The sequence below is a fragment of the Miscanthus floridulus genome, chromosome 12 (genome assembly GCF_019320115.1).
Source record: "Miscanthus floridulus cultivar M001 chromosome 12, ASM1932011v1, whole genome shotgun sequence".
NCBI classification, from domain to species: Eukaryota; Viridiplantae; Streptophyta; class Magnoliopsida; order Poales; family Poaceae; genus Miscanthus; species Miscanthus floridulus.
Genome location: NC_089591.1, coordinates 43,394,148 through 43,408,759, shown reverse-complemented (window position 1 = coordinate 43,408,759; position 14,612 = coordinate 43,394,148). Strand labels below are relative to the sequence as shown.

Sequence of the window (14,612 nt, the reverse complement as noted above, 5' to 3'; positions counted from 1 at the left end):
TTCGCGCTCCCTTTCTCGTCTTGCTCACTCGCAAGCTGCTGGCTCGCAGCCCTTCTCGCTGCTTCCTAATCCCCAAGCCGTAGATGCAGTGCCTTTTCTTGTCGCATCTTGAAGTCCCGTGAGTGATGGATGATGGATGGTGCATGATGCAAGAAGCTTACGATTGAGAGATTCTTGTTTATTTATGTTTGATATTTTCTTTGGATTTTGTGACATGGGAACTAGCAAATATTTGTTGCGAAACAGCATATAAGAAATCAATCTTGCTTAAATTGATGCCTATTTCGACGCCATGGATTTGATTTTGCTCAAATTGATGCCTACATGTTTGAATTTGGTGTAAGATGTATATATGGATGTGTCTGTTTCTACAATTCTACTATCCTATTTCTCACTATTTTGAGGTTGGCGGGTATGCGGGCATGCCCGCGGGTAAGGCATGCCCGTGGATTGCGAGCGAGGGCGCATTATGCTGTCCGTGATGGGTGGCGTGCGCGGGCTCAGGCATAGAAATATTCTCACGGGTGCGGGTTCGTGATACATGTATGCACGGCTATTTTACCCGTTACCATCTTTAATCCAGCTCCCCGTGAACGCGATGCGCACCATCCGCCTCGGCACCGGTTGTTGCTCGCCGCAAGTGGCTCGCAGTCACGTCACAAGCCATCGTCGTCCGCGCGCTGGCTCCTGCCCCCACGCCTCACAGCTCCTCCCGTGGCTGGCGGCCACACCACCCGCCCTCACTGCAAGCTGCGCCACGCAAGCCGAGAAATGAGAGGATACGAACGGACGTGGATTGGAAAAGAAAAGCGCTGGCCCCACTATGGTTTTCTGAACTAGTTTCTAGCTGACGTAACAAGTATGGAAGCTGCTAACCTACAGCCTGTTCGTTTACTCGTAAACGATCATAAATTTCCAGCTATAAATAATATTTTTCTCTCACACCAAACCAACCAGCAGTAAATAATCTACGATACGATACGGCCTCCCAAACAAGCTGCTAAGCTCCAACTAAACTAGAAAGTCCATATCTAGGAGGAACCTATAAATTTGTCTGCAATGACATTTTTATAAACAAAATTTAAACGCTATAATAAATACTCCTTGCGGACCCAGACAATAATTTGCCAGACCGAAGTTATTATTACCTTCAATTCACACGCATTTGGGCCTTGTTTAGATTCCAAGTTTTTTCACTCTCTCTCCATCACATCAAATCTTTAGACACATGTATGGAATATTAAATGTAGATAAAAAAATAACTAATTACACAGTTTAATTGTAAATTACGAGACGAATCTTTTAAGTCTAGTTAGACCATGATTGGACAATAATTATCAAATACAAACGAAAATGCTACAATGCCCAATACTGATTTCTAACCGCTATCTAAACAAGGCCTTGGCTCGAAAGAATTTTCACACATTCTGCCCGGCAGGGGCGGATTCACACCCCGGGCTAGGGGGGCTGCAGCCCGGGGTGGCGCCCAAAAATACAAGGAGCAGCTCTTCAATGAGCAGCCCAAAACAACATGTATTGTACTATTATTAGTATATGGATGCATGATTTTTAGTGGTAGAGATTATTTACCCCCCTGGTGACTCGTCTCTGGATCCGCCCCTGCTCCCGGCCCAAACTCCGAAGCAAGAAGCTGACACTCGACTCCTGCAGCCGTTTCACCGTTACCCGAAAGAAAAACTATCCCATGCGCCATGACTACAAGACAAGACCAGCATAACCCGTCCTCACACGTCATCGTAGATACCCGGGAGACGACTGGAGCTCGGTTGGAGTTGGAGCGCAGTCCCCGGAGGACCCGTCCCGACGAGTCCTTCGGCCTTCGCATCTCCGACACCCCGACCGCCTCCGTCCGGTCCCGTCCCGTCGCCTCGTCGCCGCGACGAGACGACCCCGCCCCTACAAATACGCCGCCACTTTGGCCGCGTCAGCCGCCGCCACTTCCCGGATCCCGATGCCCCGCGCCCAGATTCCATTCTCTTGTTGCATCGCTACCCTGTTCCCCGCTCGGGGCCTCTGACGGGGCCCGAGGCGCAGGCGCCAAACCCCCGGCCCGCCCGCCCTAGGGTTTGGGGGCGGATCGATCCGGCTAGGTCTCGGCGTGAGCTGCTCCAATGGGGGATCGGGAGGAGGACGAGGAGCTCCAGATGGCGCTCCGCATGAGCCTCCAGGGCTCCCCGCCGGCGCAGCCCGAGCCCAAGCGCAGCAAGCCCCCGCCCCCCGCTGCGGAGTCGCCGGAGGCGGAGGCGCGCCGGAAGCAGCGTGAGCTCATGGCCGCCGCCGCCGAGAAGCGCCTCCGTGCCGCCGCCTCACCGGCCGCCGTCTCGGTGGCGCGGTCTTCTCCGCAGCCGGTGGTGGAGGAGCCAGCAGCCCCCGCCCTGGAGGCCACCAAAGAGCAGGAGGAGGAGCCGGAACAAGCTGGCGTATCTATGGAGGAAGCGAAGGAGGTGGAGGAGGAGGAGGAAGAAAAAGGGGAGGAGTTGCCTCCAGATGTCGCTGAGAATCTGTGGGCAATGGTGTTTGGGGGAGGGGTTTCAAAGACGGTCTTGGCGCAGTGGAGTAATCAGGGCATAAGGTGAGGTTCTTTTAGTTGCTACTGTCTCTTCCTTATGCGTGTAAGCTATGGCTTGGTTTGCTTGTAGATATGGATTTTGGTGGACATTGTAGCTTTCATCTAGTTGTTGGAGCTAATAAAGTAATAAGACATTACTCTGATCAGTATATTTCTGTTCCGATGAAGATGTAGCTAGTCTGTGGTCTGTCACAAGAATGCAGTTTGCTTGTTCATGCCATTTGTGTTTCTGATGGGTGTTGAGACCTCTGTTACAATCTTCACGAGGACTGAGTATTTATATTGCTTGGTGGTGAAAGGATGGTGAGGTGACAGTCTAATAATCTAGGGGCAGTAGTTGTTCCTGTGTAGTTTTGCGACAATGGCTGAAGGGTGTGTGTATCTGAGATTTGTTATGGTTCTACCATTGGCATGTAGTAATGCTTAACTGCGCTAAAGTCTAGGACTTACAGAGCTGTTGCATGTCAATAACCACTCCCTGCATTGCTAAAGTATGAGGCACGCATACGTTACTGCTTTGCCCTTAACTGCATCGGCATTTATATAGGCTAGTACTGTAAAAAAAAGGCAATTTTTGTTCCTGTTTGCAGTATGTAATGGACTACTTACTGAGCTGCTATTAGTTTAATATTTTTATCTTGTATCACTGCAAATACACGGTGTCCGCACGAATGGAAACTGATTTTACTTCTTTGCCCTTTTTTATTGTTCTCTGCATCACAATTACTATGTGCCTAGTATCTCTTATTCTGTTAATAAAGGTGATTACGTTGGATGGTTTCCATTTTTTTCGTTAGCCTCCTTCCTGTTAGAACCAAAACACAGGTTTGGGGCTGAATTTCAGATTTCATTAGCCATGCCACAACTATGGCAGGTTAGGGATACATATAGGATAGCTTGCTTGAGCCTTAAGAAAGCTACAACATATTCTAGAGATGCTAAAGTAGATGCTAGGGATAAAGATAAGGGCTGACACAGTCACTAACTACTCTAGATAAGTATCCTAAGTAGATAAGGACAAGACTTATAGCTGTCACTTCCCTTATCTGGAAATATGTTCCTGATGTATGAGCTGCTATTAGTTTAAGATTCCTTCTTTGAATATGATCTTGGAGCACAAGGCCATGCTTGATAGTTCCCGACAAGGTTCTTGGGCTAGCAAGCTCAAACTAACGTGAGATGTTCAAGGCAACTCTGTTAGTGTTTCTGAAGACCAGAGTTAGGGTTTTCAAAGTAGCATTTCTAATTTTCTGTATTTTCTTTTGGTGATATTTTATCCGAAGTATATTGAGTAAAGAGCTGTTTTATATTAATGAAGGTCCTGGCACACCAATTTTAGGTTCTAAGTCAACAACACCTTTTGATAGAGTTAGTTTTTGTATATCTAGGATTATGGTTCTGGAGCCTAGAGAGAGCAAAAGATATAGGGAAGTTAACCGAAGCATCTTGAATGTTGTTTGGTAACATTTAAACAAGGATGGCTAGTGGCCTACCATGGATTGTCTTCACAGACCAAAGAAACTGTTTGATGTGTATATTTTGTTGTTACAGATGTTACAAGTGTTTTTGTAAAATGGCGCTTGGTGCTAATGATAGATCAAATGTAGACTCATGTCATGATCCCTGCTTAGGGAACACAAGAAGGTGCTATAATTAATTTATTTGTCATCGTGGGCTGTGGCTTGCTCTAGTCATTTACTAGAAACTTCTTCGGATTGACAAGGACAAGGCCAAGTACCAAGTACCAACATTTACAATCTTGCACTATTTGTTGCATGTGCACAAAGTTGCTTGGATATAAAAACAGTGCCAAACATATTATGCTTTTCACTACAAGAACTGAAGGACAGATATTTTTCTTTGTCTTACTGTTGTTTAAAACAACTGCAGGTTTAGCTCCGACCCAGAAACAACTATGGGGCTTGTACAACATGAAGGAGGTCCTTGTGGTGTCTTAGCAACCGTGCAGGTATGTGACATTCCTTCATTTTTTTTTGACAGAGGTAAACCCTGCTTCTATAAAGCAAACAAGTATCCGATACATAGTGGCTGGGGATACCAGCTTACAACGAAAGCATAGAAACCTGAAAGCGCCGTGCATAACACCGGCCAAAACAGAGAAAAAACAAGAACACCTTAGATAGAAGACCCCTGACTTGCTACAAGCAAGCAAACGACCTTCGCAAGCTAAAAAGGTAACAGGTCCACAGGACCCAGAGAAGACTAAGCTAAAAAGGAAAAACTAATGATGCTCCTTTCTGCAACTCCATCGGCATCAGGATAGCGCCCTCCTTCCTGGTGCTTCAAGGCCTTCGGTTCCAAAGAAGAGAGCAAAGCAAACACATAGATCAGACCACAGAACAGTTTCACTCCCCACACAGAAATTTTTTTAGATGATCCCTTCAATCTCCATATTCTCAGTTTGCTGCCAGAAATTCCACTCTTTCACCTTGTCGACCATGTTTTCCAAGATCTTGACATCTCCCCCCTTCATTAGTTTGCACCATTTATACAATAAAGCAAAGATCTTATAAAAAGCCTGATTGGATGACCCCAGAAAACGTTTTTCTATTGCCATTTTGTTTCGGATTGTCCAAATTCCCCACATCACAATAGAAAAAAAATAAGAAGTTTAATCTGATAATTCTTGTCATGAAGGGCTATAAACTGATCAAAGATTTCCTGGACATGTGTAGGTGTCTTATCCCATCCTAAGGTCTCTTTGAAAACATTCCTTCATTTTCTTAAGGGTCAAATTCACCAGTGGCTCATGAAATTGTTTACCGGTGCTATCTAGGCCCCTAAACTTTTTAGTGGTGCTATCTAGGTCCCTAAACTTTTAATATGGAGATCTTGGTTCTTAACTTATTAAGTGTGCCACTTGATGTTCAAATGCTTGCCTACTCTGTCTGTAGCCTGCCTCAAGAACTGCTAAATCAGCATTAACATAGGTAGGTACTTGCTAATTAAGGAGATCTGAAGCTCAAGTATCACACTTAACAAGTTAAGGTACCAAAATCTTCATTTTGTAAGCTTTCAGGGAGTAGGTACAAGTTTAAGGACCATCGGTGCATCTTACACTTTTCCTAGTTCTAACTACTTGAATGTAGTTTGTGGCATATATTGGGGGCAGAAAGCTTCCATTCCCTGATCTTCTGCTCAAACTTTCATTTGTGCCTTAAAATGTGAACTTCTAAGGTTCTGTTTCTAGTTTCTGACCATGTGTTATCAATGCTATTCTAGATATCATTTAAATTGATAAAATGGTAACTGCTAATATTCCCCTTCTGCCAAGTGGAAGCTGCAACACCAAAATCATTTGGCTTAACTACCTTGAAGAACGTTCACATTGGTATAATCTTTTTCTTTCAACTTCGTAGTATCATTTAGAGCCATCCTGATGAAAGAAATCCTTTTTTTTTTTTTTATAATCTGAAGTCCAGAAAGACATGCTTTGAGGAGATAAGGTTGGTGTTTCCAATTGTTGCATCAATTTTTAAAAAAAAAGCTAAGATAGCTTATCAAATATATACCCTTTTGTATGCATGAAGTCCCCATCTGATTTAAAGTTTCTTGGTTTTTCAATAATCTAACTATCTACTTCATTGCCTGTTGCTAAATTCCTTTTGCTCTCTGCAAGCTTAACATTTCTGATGGTAGCTTATAATTGGTTTGCAGGCTTATGTCCTTAAATATCTTCTGTTTTTTTCTGATGACTTGAGTAATCCAGAGTTTAGTAACCCGCTGTATACTCTGGGACAAAGACGTTTTTATCAGAGTTCTTTTGCTGCAGGGGATGATTTTTCGTCCCTGACTTGATGATAGAAAGACAAGGTGGTTTCTCGTTCCTTACAAATGGTGCTGATTTCAGTATTTTAATGTCATTATTTATTTATTAAGTGTTTTGTACGAGCCACTATTCTTATGGAATGCTAAAATATTGGCATTTTGGATTCAATGAATGCACGCAATTTTTGAATTATTACTCTACAGAAACCATATACATGTATTTGTTGGAGAGAGCAAATGATTCCATATCTGTTTTGTGTTATATAATAATATTATACACTCCATTGGATATACATCAATGTACACTTGATATTTTTCTTTAAGCTAAATAACTGTCACTGATGATGTTCTTTGTAGAGCATTGGTTCATGCTATGGTGGAGATTCTTTTTTTATGTGGAACTGGAAAAAGAGCTATTGTAGCATCTGTTGCGTGTGCCAATCGTGGAGTAAGTGGATGTGGTGGTGATCAGTTGATTATAAGCTTTGATTATTTGGATGTGGCTAATGCTCTTATGAAACTTATTGCAGAAAATCGATGCAGTTTTGGAAGATCTTTCTGTCGAATCAGCAATGGATCTGCAGAAAGTTCTTAGAACAAGTACATTTACTTCAAGGAAGGATGCATTCAACACCCTTTTGGCTAACATTCCTTTGTTTGAAAGTCGACTGGGAGCCATGCTATTTCTTATCTCTGCTTTGCTTTCACGAGGATTGGTATGTGTTTATCAGTACTTAAGTTCTCAACTTGCTTTCATGAGGATTGTCCCCTCTTGACCCAATCTTATAGTTCTAGTCGAAAACAAAGTTTTTCAATCTTAAGTTGTAGTGGTAAACAAAGTTTTCATTTGTTAAGTGCCCATCAACCTGTTTGTTGAACCATGTCAACACTATCTTCATTTTCTGACCATGTATGATTGTCCTTCTAAGTACAGGAAGATATCCAAGCAGACAGGGATGATCCAAGCCAGCCATTGGTCACTGCTCCATTTGGCCATGCTTCACAGGTATAGATATCATTGTCATAAACATACTCGGTTGTCCCAAAACATTAGGCTGCACATATTTCAAAATTCAAACTTTGTTATCTTATTATGACATCAAATAGGTATACTATAAAAATATAATTAATGAAGAATCTAATGATACTTATTTGGTATCATAAATATTATTTTTTTATTATATAAATTTGGTCAAACTGGAGATGCTTTGACTCGTCACGAAAGTTGGAATGACTTATAGTTTGAGATGGAGGGAGTAAAAGAGAAATCCGCGGTCAAAGTGTGACCTAGAAGATCGCATAAAGTCAAACTGCACCTTATATTTTGAGATGGAGTATTTTCTTTAGCAGATGTGACATAGACATGTCATAGCAGTTAATAATGTGGCTTCTCTTGGATATGTCAATATTAAATGTCATAACAGATACAACAACAATAAAGCCTGTCAGTCCCAAACAAGTTAGGGTAGGCTAGAGTTAAAACCCGCCAAGAGCCCCTAGTTCACGGTTTAGGCACATCAATAGCTGCTTTCCAAGCACTCCTATTCAAACATAAATCTCTAGGTATATCCCAAGCTTTCAAATATTTTTTTATTGCCTTCCCCCATGTCAATTTCAGTCTACCTCTACCTCTCCTCACATTATTAGCTTAGGCTTAGGACTCCACAATGCACTGGTGCCTCTCTGATGGTCTCCTTTGGACATGGCCAAACCACCTCAACCGATGTTGGACAAGCTTTTCTTCAATTGGTGCTACCCCTAGGCGGTCACGTATATCATCGTTCCTAACTCGGTCTATTCTTGTGTGACTATAAATCCATCGCAATATACGCATTTCTGCAAAACTCAGTTGTTGAACATGACGAATCTTTGTAGGCCAACATTATGCTCCATACAATATAGCCGGTCTAATCGTCGTTCTGTAAAACTTGCCTTTTAGCTTTTGTGGTACTCTCTTATCACAAAGAACGCCATAAGCTTGTCGCCACTTGATCCGTCCTGCTTTAATTCTATGGCTAACATCCGCCTCAATATCTCCATCTCTCTGTAACATCGATCCTAGATAGGCACTACTTGACCTTCCAAACTCACATCTCCCTCCTCCTGTGTAGCTCCGCCAAAGTCACATCTCATGTATTTGGTTTTAGTTCTGCTTAATCTAGAACCTTTTGACTCAAGGGTCTGCCGCCACAACTCTAGTTTCCTATTTACTCCCGCCTGACTTTCGTCCACTAACACTACATCATCAGTGAACAACATACACCAAGGGATATCTCCTTGATTGTTCCTGGTAACCTCATCCATTACCAAAGCAAAGAGGTACGGGCTCAAGGCTCACCCTTGATGAAATCCTATTTTAATCGGGAAATAAGCTGTGTTACCATCATTTGTTCGAACAAATGTCATAACAGATATAAGATATTATTTGCCAGTACTATGTTTATTAAAATATAGTAACATTTTATTCTCTATTTATTTTCCACATTGTTCATCATTATTAATACAATTCTGGTCAAATAAGATATAGCGATTTAATTTTCTTTTCAGGAAATTGTGAATTTATTACTCTGTGGAGAGGCTGTTCCAAATGTATTTGATGGCAAGATGGACCTTGGTGGTGGCATGTCCTTGAAGGGCATACCAAACAGTGTTGAAGTTGGTTTTCTTACCCTCCTGGAATCACTAAATCTCTGCAAGGTTGGTCAGTACTTGAAGTGCCCAAAGTGGCCAATATGGGTTGTGGGAAGTGAAAGTCACTACACTGTCCTTTTTGCCCTGAACCCCAACGTTCAAGAGGAGAATGAGCTGGAAGAGCGCGAATCAAAAATAAGACGGGCTTTCGATGCCCAAGATCAAAGTGGAGGTGGAGGCTTTATCAGCGTTGAGGGCTTCCAACAAGTCCTCAGGGATACTGACATAAATTTTCCTTCGGATAAACTCGAGGACCTTTGTAATGCTGGCATTATAGTATGGAGTGAATTCTGGCAGGCATTGCTACAGTTGGATAAAAGGGCCGGAGGCATGAAGGATCCAACTGGCCTTATGGGCAAGAAGCAATTCACCATCTTCCACTTCAATGGAATTGCCAAGTCTGTGCTGAATGGGAATGCAAGTGCAGGTGGCTCATCCCCTATACAGAGACCCAGGTTATGCAAGCTAAATGTCACTGTCCCCCCAAGGTGGACTCAAGATGAGTATCTGGCTGATATTGTAAGCGCATCAACCAGCAGCAGCAAGGATGACAGTATTCTTTCTCTAGCTCCCCCAGTTCAGACTAATCAGCACGCACCATTGGTGGACTGCATTAGGACACGGTGGCCACGAGCTGTTTGTAGCTGGGCTGGAGATGTTCCAAGTATTGTCTGATACAGTGGATGTGTGCGCCAGTCACTCTAGCTATGTTGCTCATAACCCCGTTCCTGAAGAATCTGCTCAGAGCAAGCCACTTGGAGCTTCCCGATTGTTCATGCCCTGCAAAAAGGAATCGCTCAAGTACATGGTTTTTTTTCCCGTCAAAATGAGTGATGTTTTAATGTGTGATTTTTATCAAGGGTCCTGGATATTCTTTTTGCCTTTATTGACATTAGATGTATACTTGATTTATGGATATGTTTTCAGTCTTGGGGTTACATTCTTTTTTGTACACAGTTTTGTTGTGTTTTTCATTTCATCTGACACAGTGAGTTGTCTAGCCAGAAGGCTGCTGAGTAAACGAGGATCAAACAATCAAACTATAATGATCACATCATGCCATTATACCCTTTGATTTTATGTTTGGGTTAGTTTGAATCTGCTTATGCACTTTCTGTGTTTACGTCAATGCATTACAATGATCATATCATGTCATATTCCCTCTAATTTGTTTTTTTTTTGTTTGGGTTCACAGTCTGAATCTGCTTATGCACTTCCCTTGTTTACGTCAAATGCTGCTAGTGCTTCACTGGTGGCTGCTAGTGCTTCAATGGTTTCGCTATACCAGGGCGTGCTTTACTGTTTGGTACTTCCTTCATTCTATGTTTAATCTATTCTAAGTCAGATTTTTCTTACTTTCGAAGTTTCTTGGTTTATCAATTTTTGTACTTAAGAGCCAATATATTTATTTATAATACCAAATAATTGAACTACTGTAACACCCATGAACACATAGGGAATAAATATGTGTTTTAAAGATTGATTAAGTTTTTTTTTTGTAAGTTCCAACCGAGCGCTTCAAAGGGAGTTCAAAAATTGACTTATTTATCCATTTAAATGGATGATCAGAGGCTATGGGCGCATAGGGCTCGTTGAATATGTTTGAGCCACAGGTTTTGTCTAGAATTTGGGTGACAAAGGTGTTTTAGGCACGAAGGCTGGCGAAAGAGCTACAGTGACCACATGCTACAGTATAAATCCAGACTTTCCTTTCCTTGATTTGAGTTGAAATCCTTCCCCTATCTGAGTCAAGCCCCACAAATCTAGAGCCGTTGCTCCTCTCACTCGTGCTCGGGAGAAATAACCGGAGAAAGAGAAGATGGGGAGGAGAGAAGCTAGGCTTACCGTTATCTGTCGTCGTGCTCATCCCTCCTACAAAACCAATACATCTTCTACTCTATATATTTGTCCTAAATTTCTGGTTCCTCTTGCTGCCCATGATGACTTTGTTACGTTTAGTCTAGATTGAAACGACGGGAGGGTCGTAGCGGTGAGAATTGCCCTGAGTTGGAGAAGGGAAGCAAGGAGTGGAACACTAGGTGTTTGTCACCGTTTTCGCTGCGGTTGCCCTACGTGAGTGGCAAATATTAATTCACATCTTTTGGTTAAGTTTTATGGATTAAATCATTTCATTAGAGGAGGTTTAGTTGGAGTAATCCTCAAAATTAATCTCATTGTGCAGTCTCAATTAATCTTCATTTTTAGGCATTTTAGTGACCTTAATAAATTTTGTCACCAGTAAACAAAGTTATATAGCACTTCAATACCTTTCTTCTGACACCAAGATCACCCACACGAACCCTATATTTTGGGAGATATGACCAGTTATAAGATGATTGTTGTTCACTGACGAGAATATGGAGTTCTGGAGAATGTAGATCTAATCCATTTTTGGCCATCTTAATGGAAGAATTTGAACTTTAGATCCGAAAAAGTTATAGGTTTTGTTTTAAGCTTTCTAGATTGATAAAGTACATAGTTTCTGGATCATATATCATCAAGTTTCTGGATCATATATCATCAATTATGATTTTTTGGAAGTATGTTATCCTGTTTTGGTCGTCAGAATATTAAGTTCAATGGTTGTTTATGCCATTTCGAAGATATCATATGGCAAATCTCGCTATGTCAATGTCATAGATAATGAAGTTTCTAGTCGCAAAAAAAAAAGATAATGAAGTTTCTATGATTTGATAATGTTTGAGAATTTTTTTATATATGGTTAAAAGTCTATGAAAAAGAGAATAAAAAGTGGTATTATCATGAACGATGGGGATTGCTTGAACGACGGGTTTTGGATGACATTGTAGTGCATTGTTCATTATTTTTAGTTACTTGTATGGTAGTGTTGGTAATAAGGATTTCTTGTGGTCAGATGGTTTTTTCTTTAGAGTGTGTCTTTTGCTCAATCCTCGGTGAAGGCAAGTCAACGTAGCGTTGTGATCCACACGCTTAGTTCTGTTATTTGAATTGCTTCCACTAAATTTTAATACCTCATGCTAGTCATATAAACTGAAATTTGAAGTTATTGTTTTACTTTGAAGAATGCATTTTTTTTCCATTTTTTGTGGTGCTACTTGAATTATAAATTATGAAGTATGTAAAGTACATACATTGCAGTATTGCATTTGCACTTCCAATTTGAGATGCATTTGAAGAAACTGTAGCCGGATTAATGCGGTAAGTACCCTTACAACTACACACTTGAAGTGAGCAATGTGGTTGAACTCTTACTCTCCCTCCTTAGGACGTGTGGGTAGAAATAAAGTCATATGTTGCAACTCATGAAGTATTTGTTGTTTTATTATTGTTGTTTAAATTTGTTGATTAATCGAACTGTAGTTTGAATAGCTTAGTTAATGCAGTTTGCTTGCTGAGATTTTTCATAAACCTCACACACTTGTTCCCAATCTTAGATACATGAACTTCTCGGATGCTTGGCGGGATGAGAGTAGCGTACGAGTGCATATTTGTTGATATATACCACAAATAAACTCTTCTTTTGTAATAATAGAGATGGTCTATGTTGGAGCTTATATTATGGTTATGGCTTGTTATGTTAGTTTTAGAAACAATAAAGTCTCTCTATCATTTAATCTATATGTTCGCTGATGTTCAATGTTCTCTATTGTTATGTTCTTGTTGAAGTATGGTGTGGTAATACTTAAGAAGGCTATAGTCTTTTCTCTTCTGGGGTGTTACAACTAGAAAGACAAATATTATGATAAATCTATTGAAAATAACTGGCAAAATTGTATATTCCACATCTGACAAGTTTTATAAAAAGAGGTTCGGTACTGTGCTCTGGAGGAACAGGTGGTTCCACCCTGCGTAACTATTATCAGCCGTTGATGATGCAAAAAGTTAATTAATTATATTTGATTTGAGGTTATTTTGGTACTTTGACTTTATCCCCGTTCGCTTGTCTTAAAAATGGCTTATTCGGCTTCTTTTTTCAGCCGGAACAGTGTTTTTCTCTCACAACAATTCAGCCGGAACAGTGTTTTTCAGCCAGTTTCAGCCAAGTTTCAGACCAGCGAACGGGGCGGCCCCGTTCGCTGGTCTGAAACTTGGCTGAAACTGGTTGAAAAACACTGTTCCGGCTGAATTGGTGTGAGAGAAAAACACTGTTCCGGCTGAAAAAAGAAGCCGAACAAGCCATTCTCTAACTAGGTTCATGCCCGTGCGTTGCTACGGGACGGCTAAACTTTTATAATAAAAACACACGAATTGCACGATAAGATAACAGTACTGTGAAATTAAATACCGACGTTAAAGTGACATTTAATCCAAAAGGCAAAGTTCGTGAAATTAACAGTAACGGAGAGCACGGCGTCGTACGCTCACAGACTCTACTTTATAGACATTTTCATGATGCGGCTAAAATAATGTTTTATATCGACAGGAAGAAATCTCTGATATTTTTCTTTTGTGTGCCAATAAATCTACGAATAAGTTCCGCCGTATCTCCATGCCATCCTATCTTTAACACACGACGCCGCGCTCTTCGTTACTGTTAATTTCACGAACTTTGCATTTTGGATTAAATGTCACTTTAACGTTGATATTTAAGCGTGTACAGGATCGCGAGCGGCAGCCGTGCGTTTGGAAGAAAACCATTGCTTCATCTCCTACGATCTCCTATCTCCTGCAAGAAGCGTGAACGTTTTTTATGCGACATTTTAACATGGATGGCACGGAGATAGGAGATCATAGGAGATGAAGCAATGGTTTTCTTCCAAACGCACGGCTGCCGCTCGCGATACGCCATTTTGCCCCCATTGCCGCCGGCTGCCTGCCCGTAGCCCATTGCCACCTGCCTACTCAGAGTCGTCGTCGCCCACCTGGTAAAGGTCGTCGTGGCTTGCCTTCCTGGAGCCCACTAGCGGACGCATGCATGCTGCCCTTGTCGCTGCCGCTTGCCTGCCCGCAGACCATCGCGCGCCCACCTGCCCATAGCAAAGTTTTAAATCTCCGGCTATAGCTGCAGCTATAGCCAGAGATAGCTGCTGGAGATGGAAGCAGCTAAGCGATACAATTTTTTGTGTTAAGAAAAGCGGGGCGCTAATAGCGTCGTTTAGCCGGCAATAGCCGCTAAACTGGCCTTAATTTAGCGCAGCTAAATTGTGAAACGCGGCTGGCCTGGCCCAACAAGAAAGCCGGCCTAATTGGACCAGAGACGAGAGGTGGCTAAAGTGTTGCAAACCCTAGCTCTTAAGCACCTAGCTTCCAAGCGCCCGCTCTCTAGCTGCAAGAAGAGGAGGCGACCAGCGGCGGCGGCGGCATCGAGCAGATCAACAGAGGCCGGTGGCTGTGCCCTTTGGCGGCGGCTCGTGGAGGCGATCGACGCTAGAGGCAGCGGCGCGAGTCTGACGAGGAGGTCCGTCAGCGCTGGGTGCTCCTCGTCTCCGAAGCACTGAAGTAGCAGTAGAGCACCAACGACGACGGCATGGCATAACAATCTGGTCAGTGCTCACAACCTCCTCTCTTTTTTTGCTTGTATGTCACAGATCTCACTATATGTAAACAAGCTGTCAATATT

General features: G+C 42.1%; 1 protein-coding gene across 1 annotated transcript; it reads left to right on the top strand.

Moving 5' to 3' along the window:
* The first annotated feature begins 1,718 nt into the window (after positions 1 to 1,718).
* Positions 1,719 to 10,148, top strand: LOC136496362 (uncharacterized). Its single transcript, XM_066492019.1, is given in 8 exon segments — positions 1,719 to 2,593; positions 4,481 to 4,559; positions 6,269 to 6,406; positions 6,408 to 6,424; positions 6,737 to 6,827; positions 6,910 to 7,095; positions 7,314 to 7,385; positions 8,927 to 10,148. Coding segments are annotated over 8 exon segments (1,863 nt in total). The 5' UTR covers positions 1,719 to 2,132; the 3' UTR covers positions 9,746 to 10,148.
* Positions 10,149 to 14,612: the final 4,464 nt, after the last annotated feature.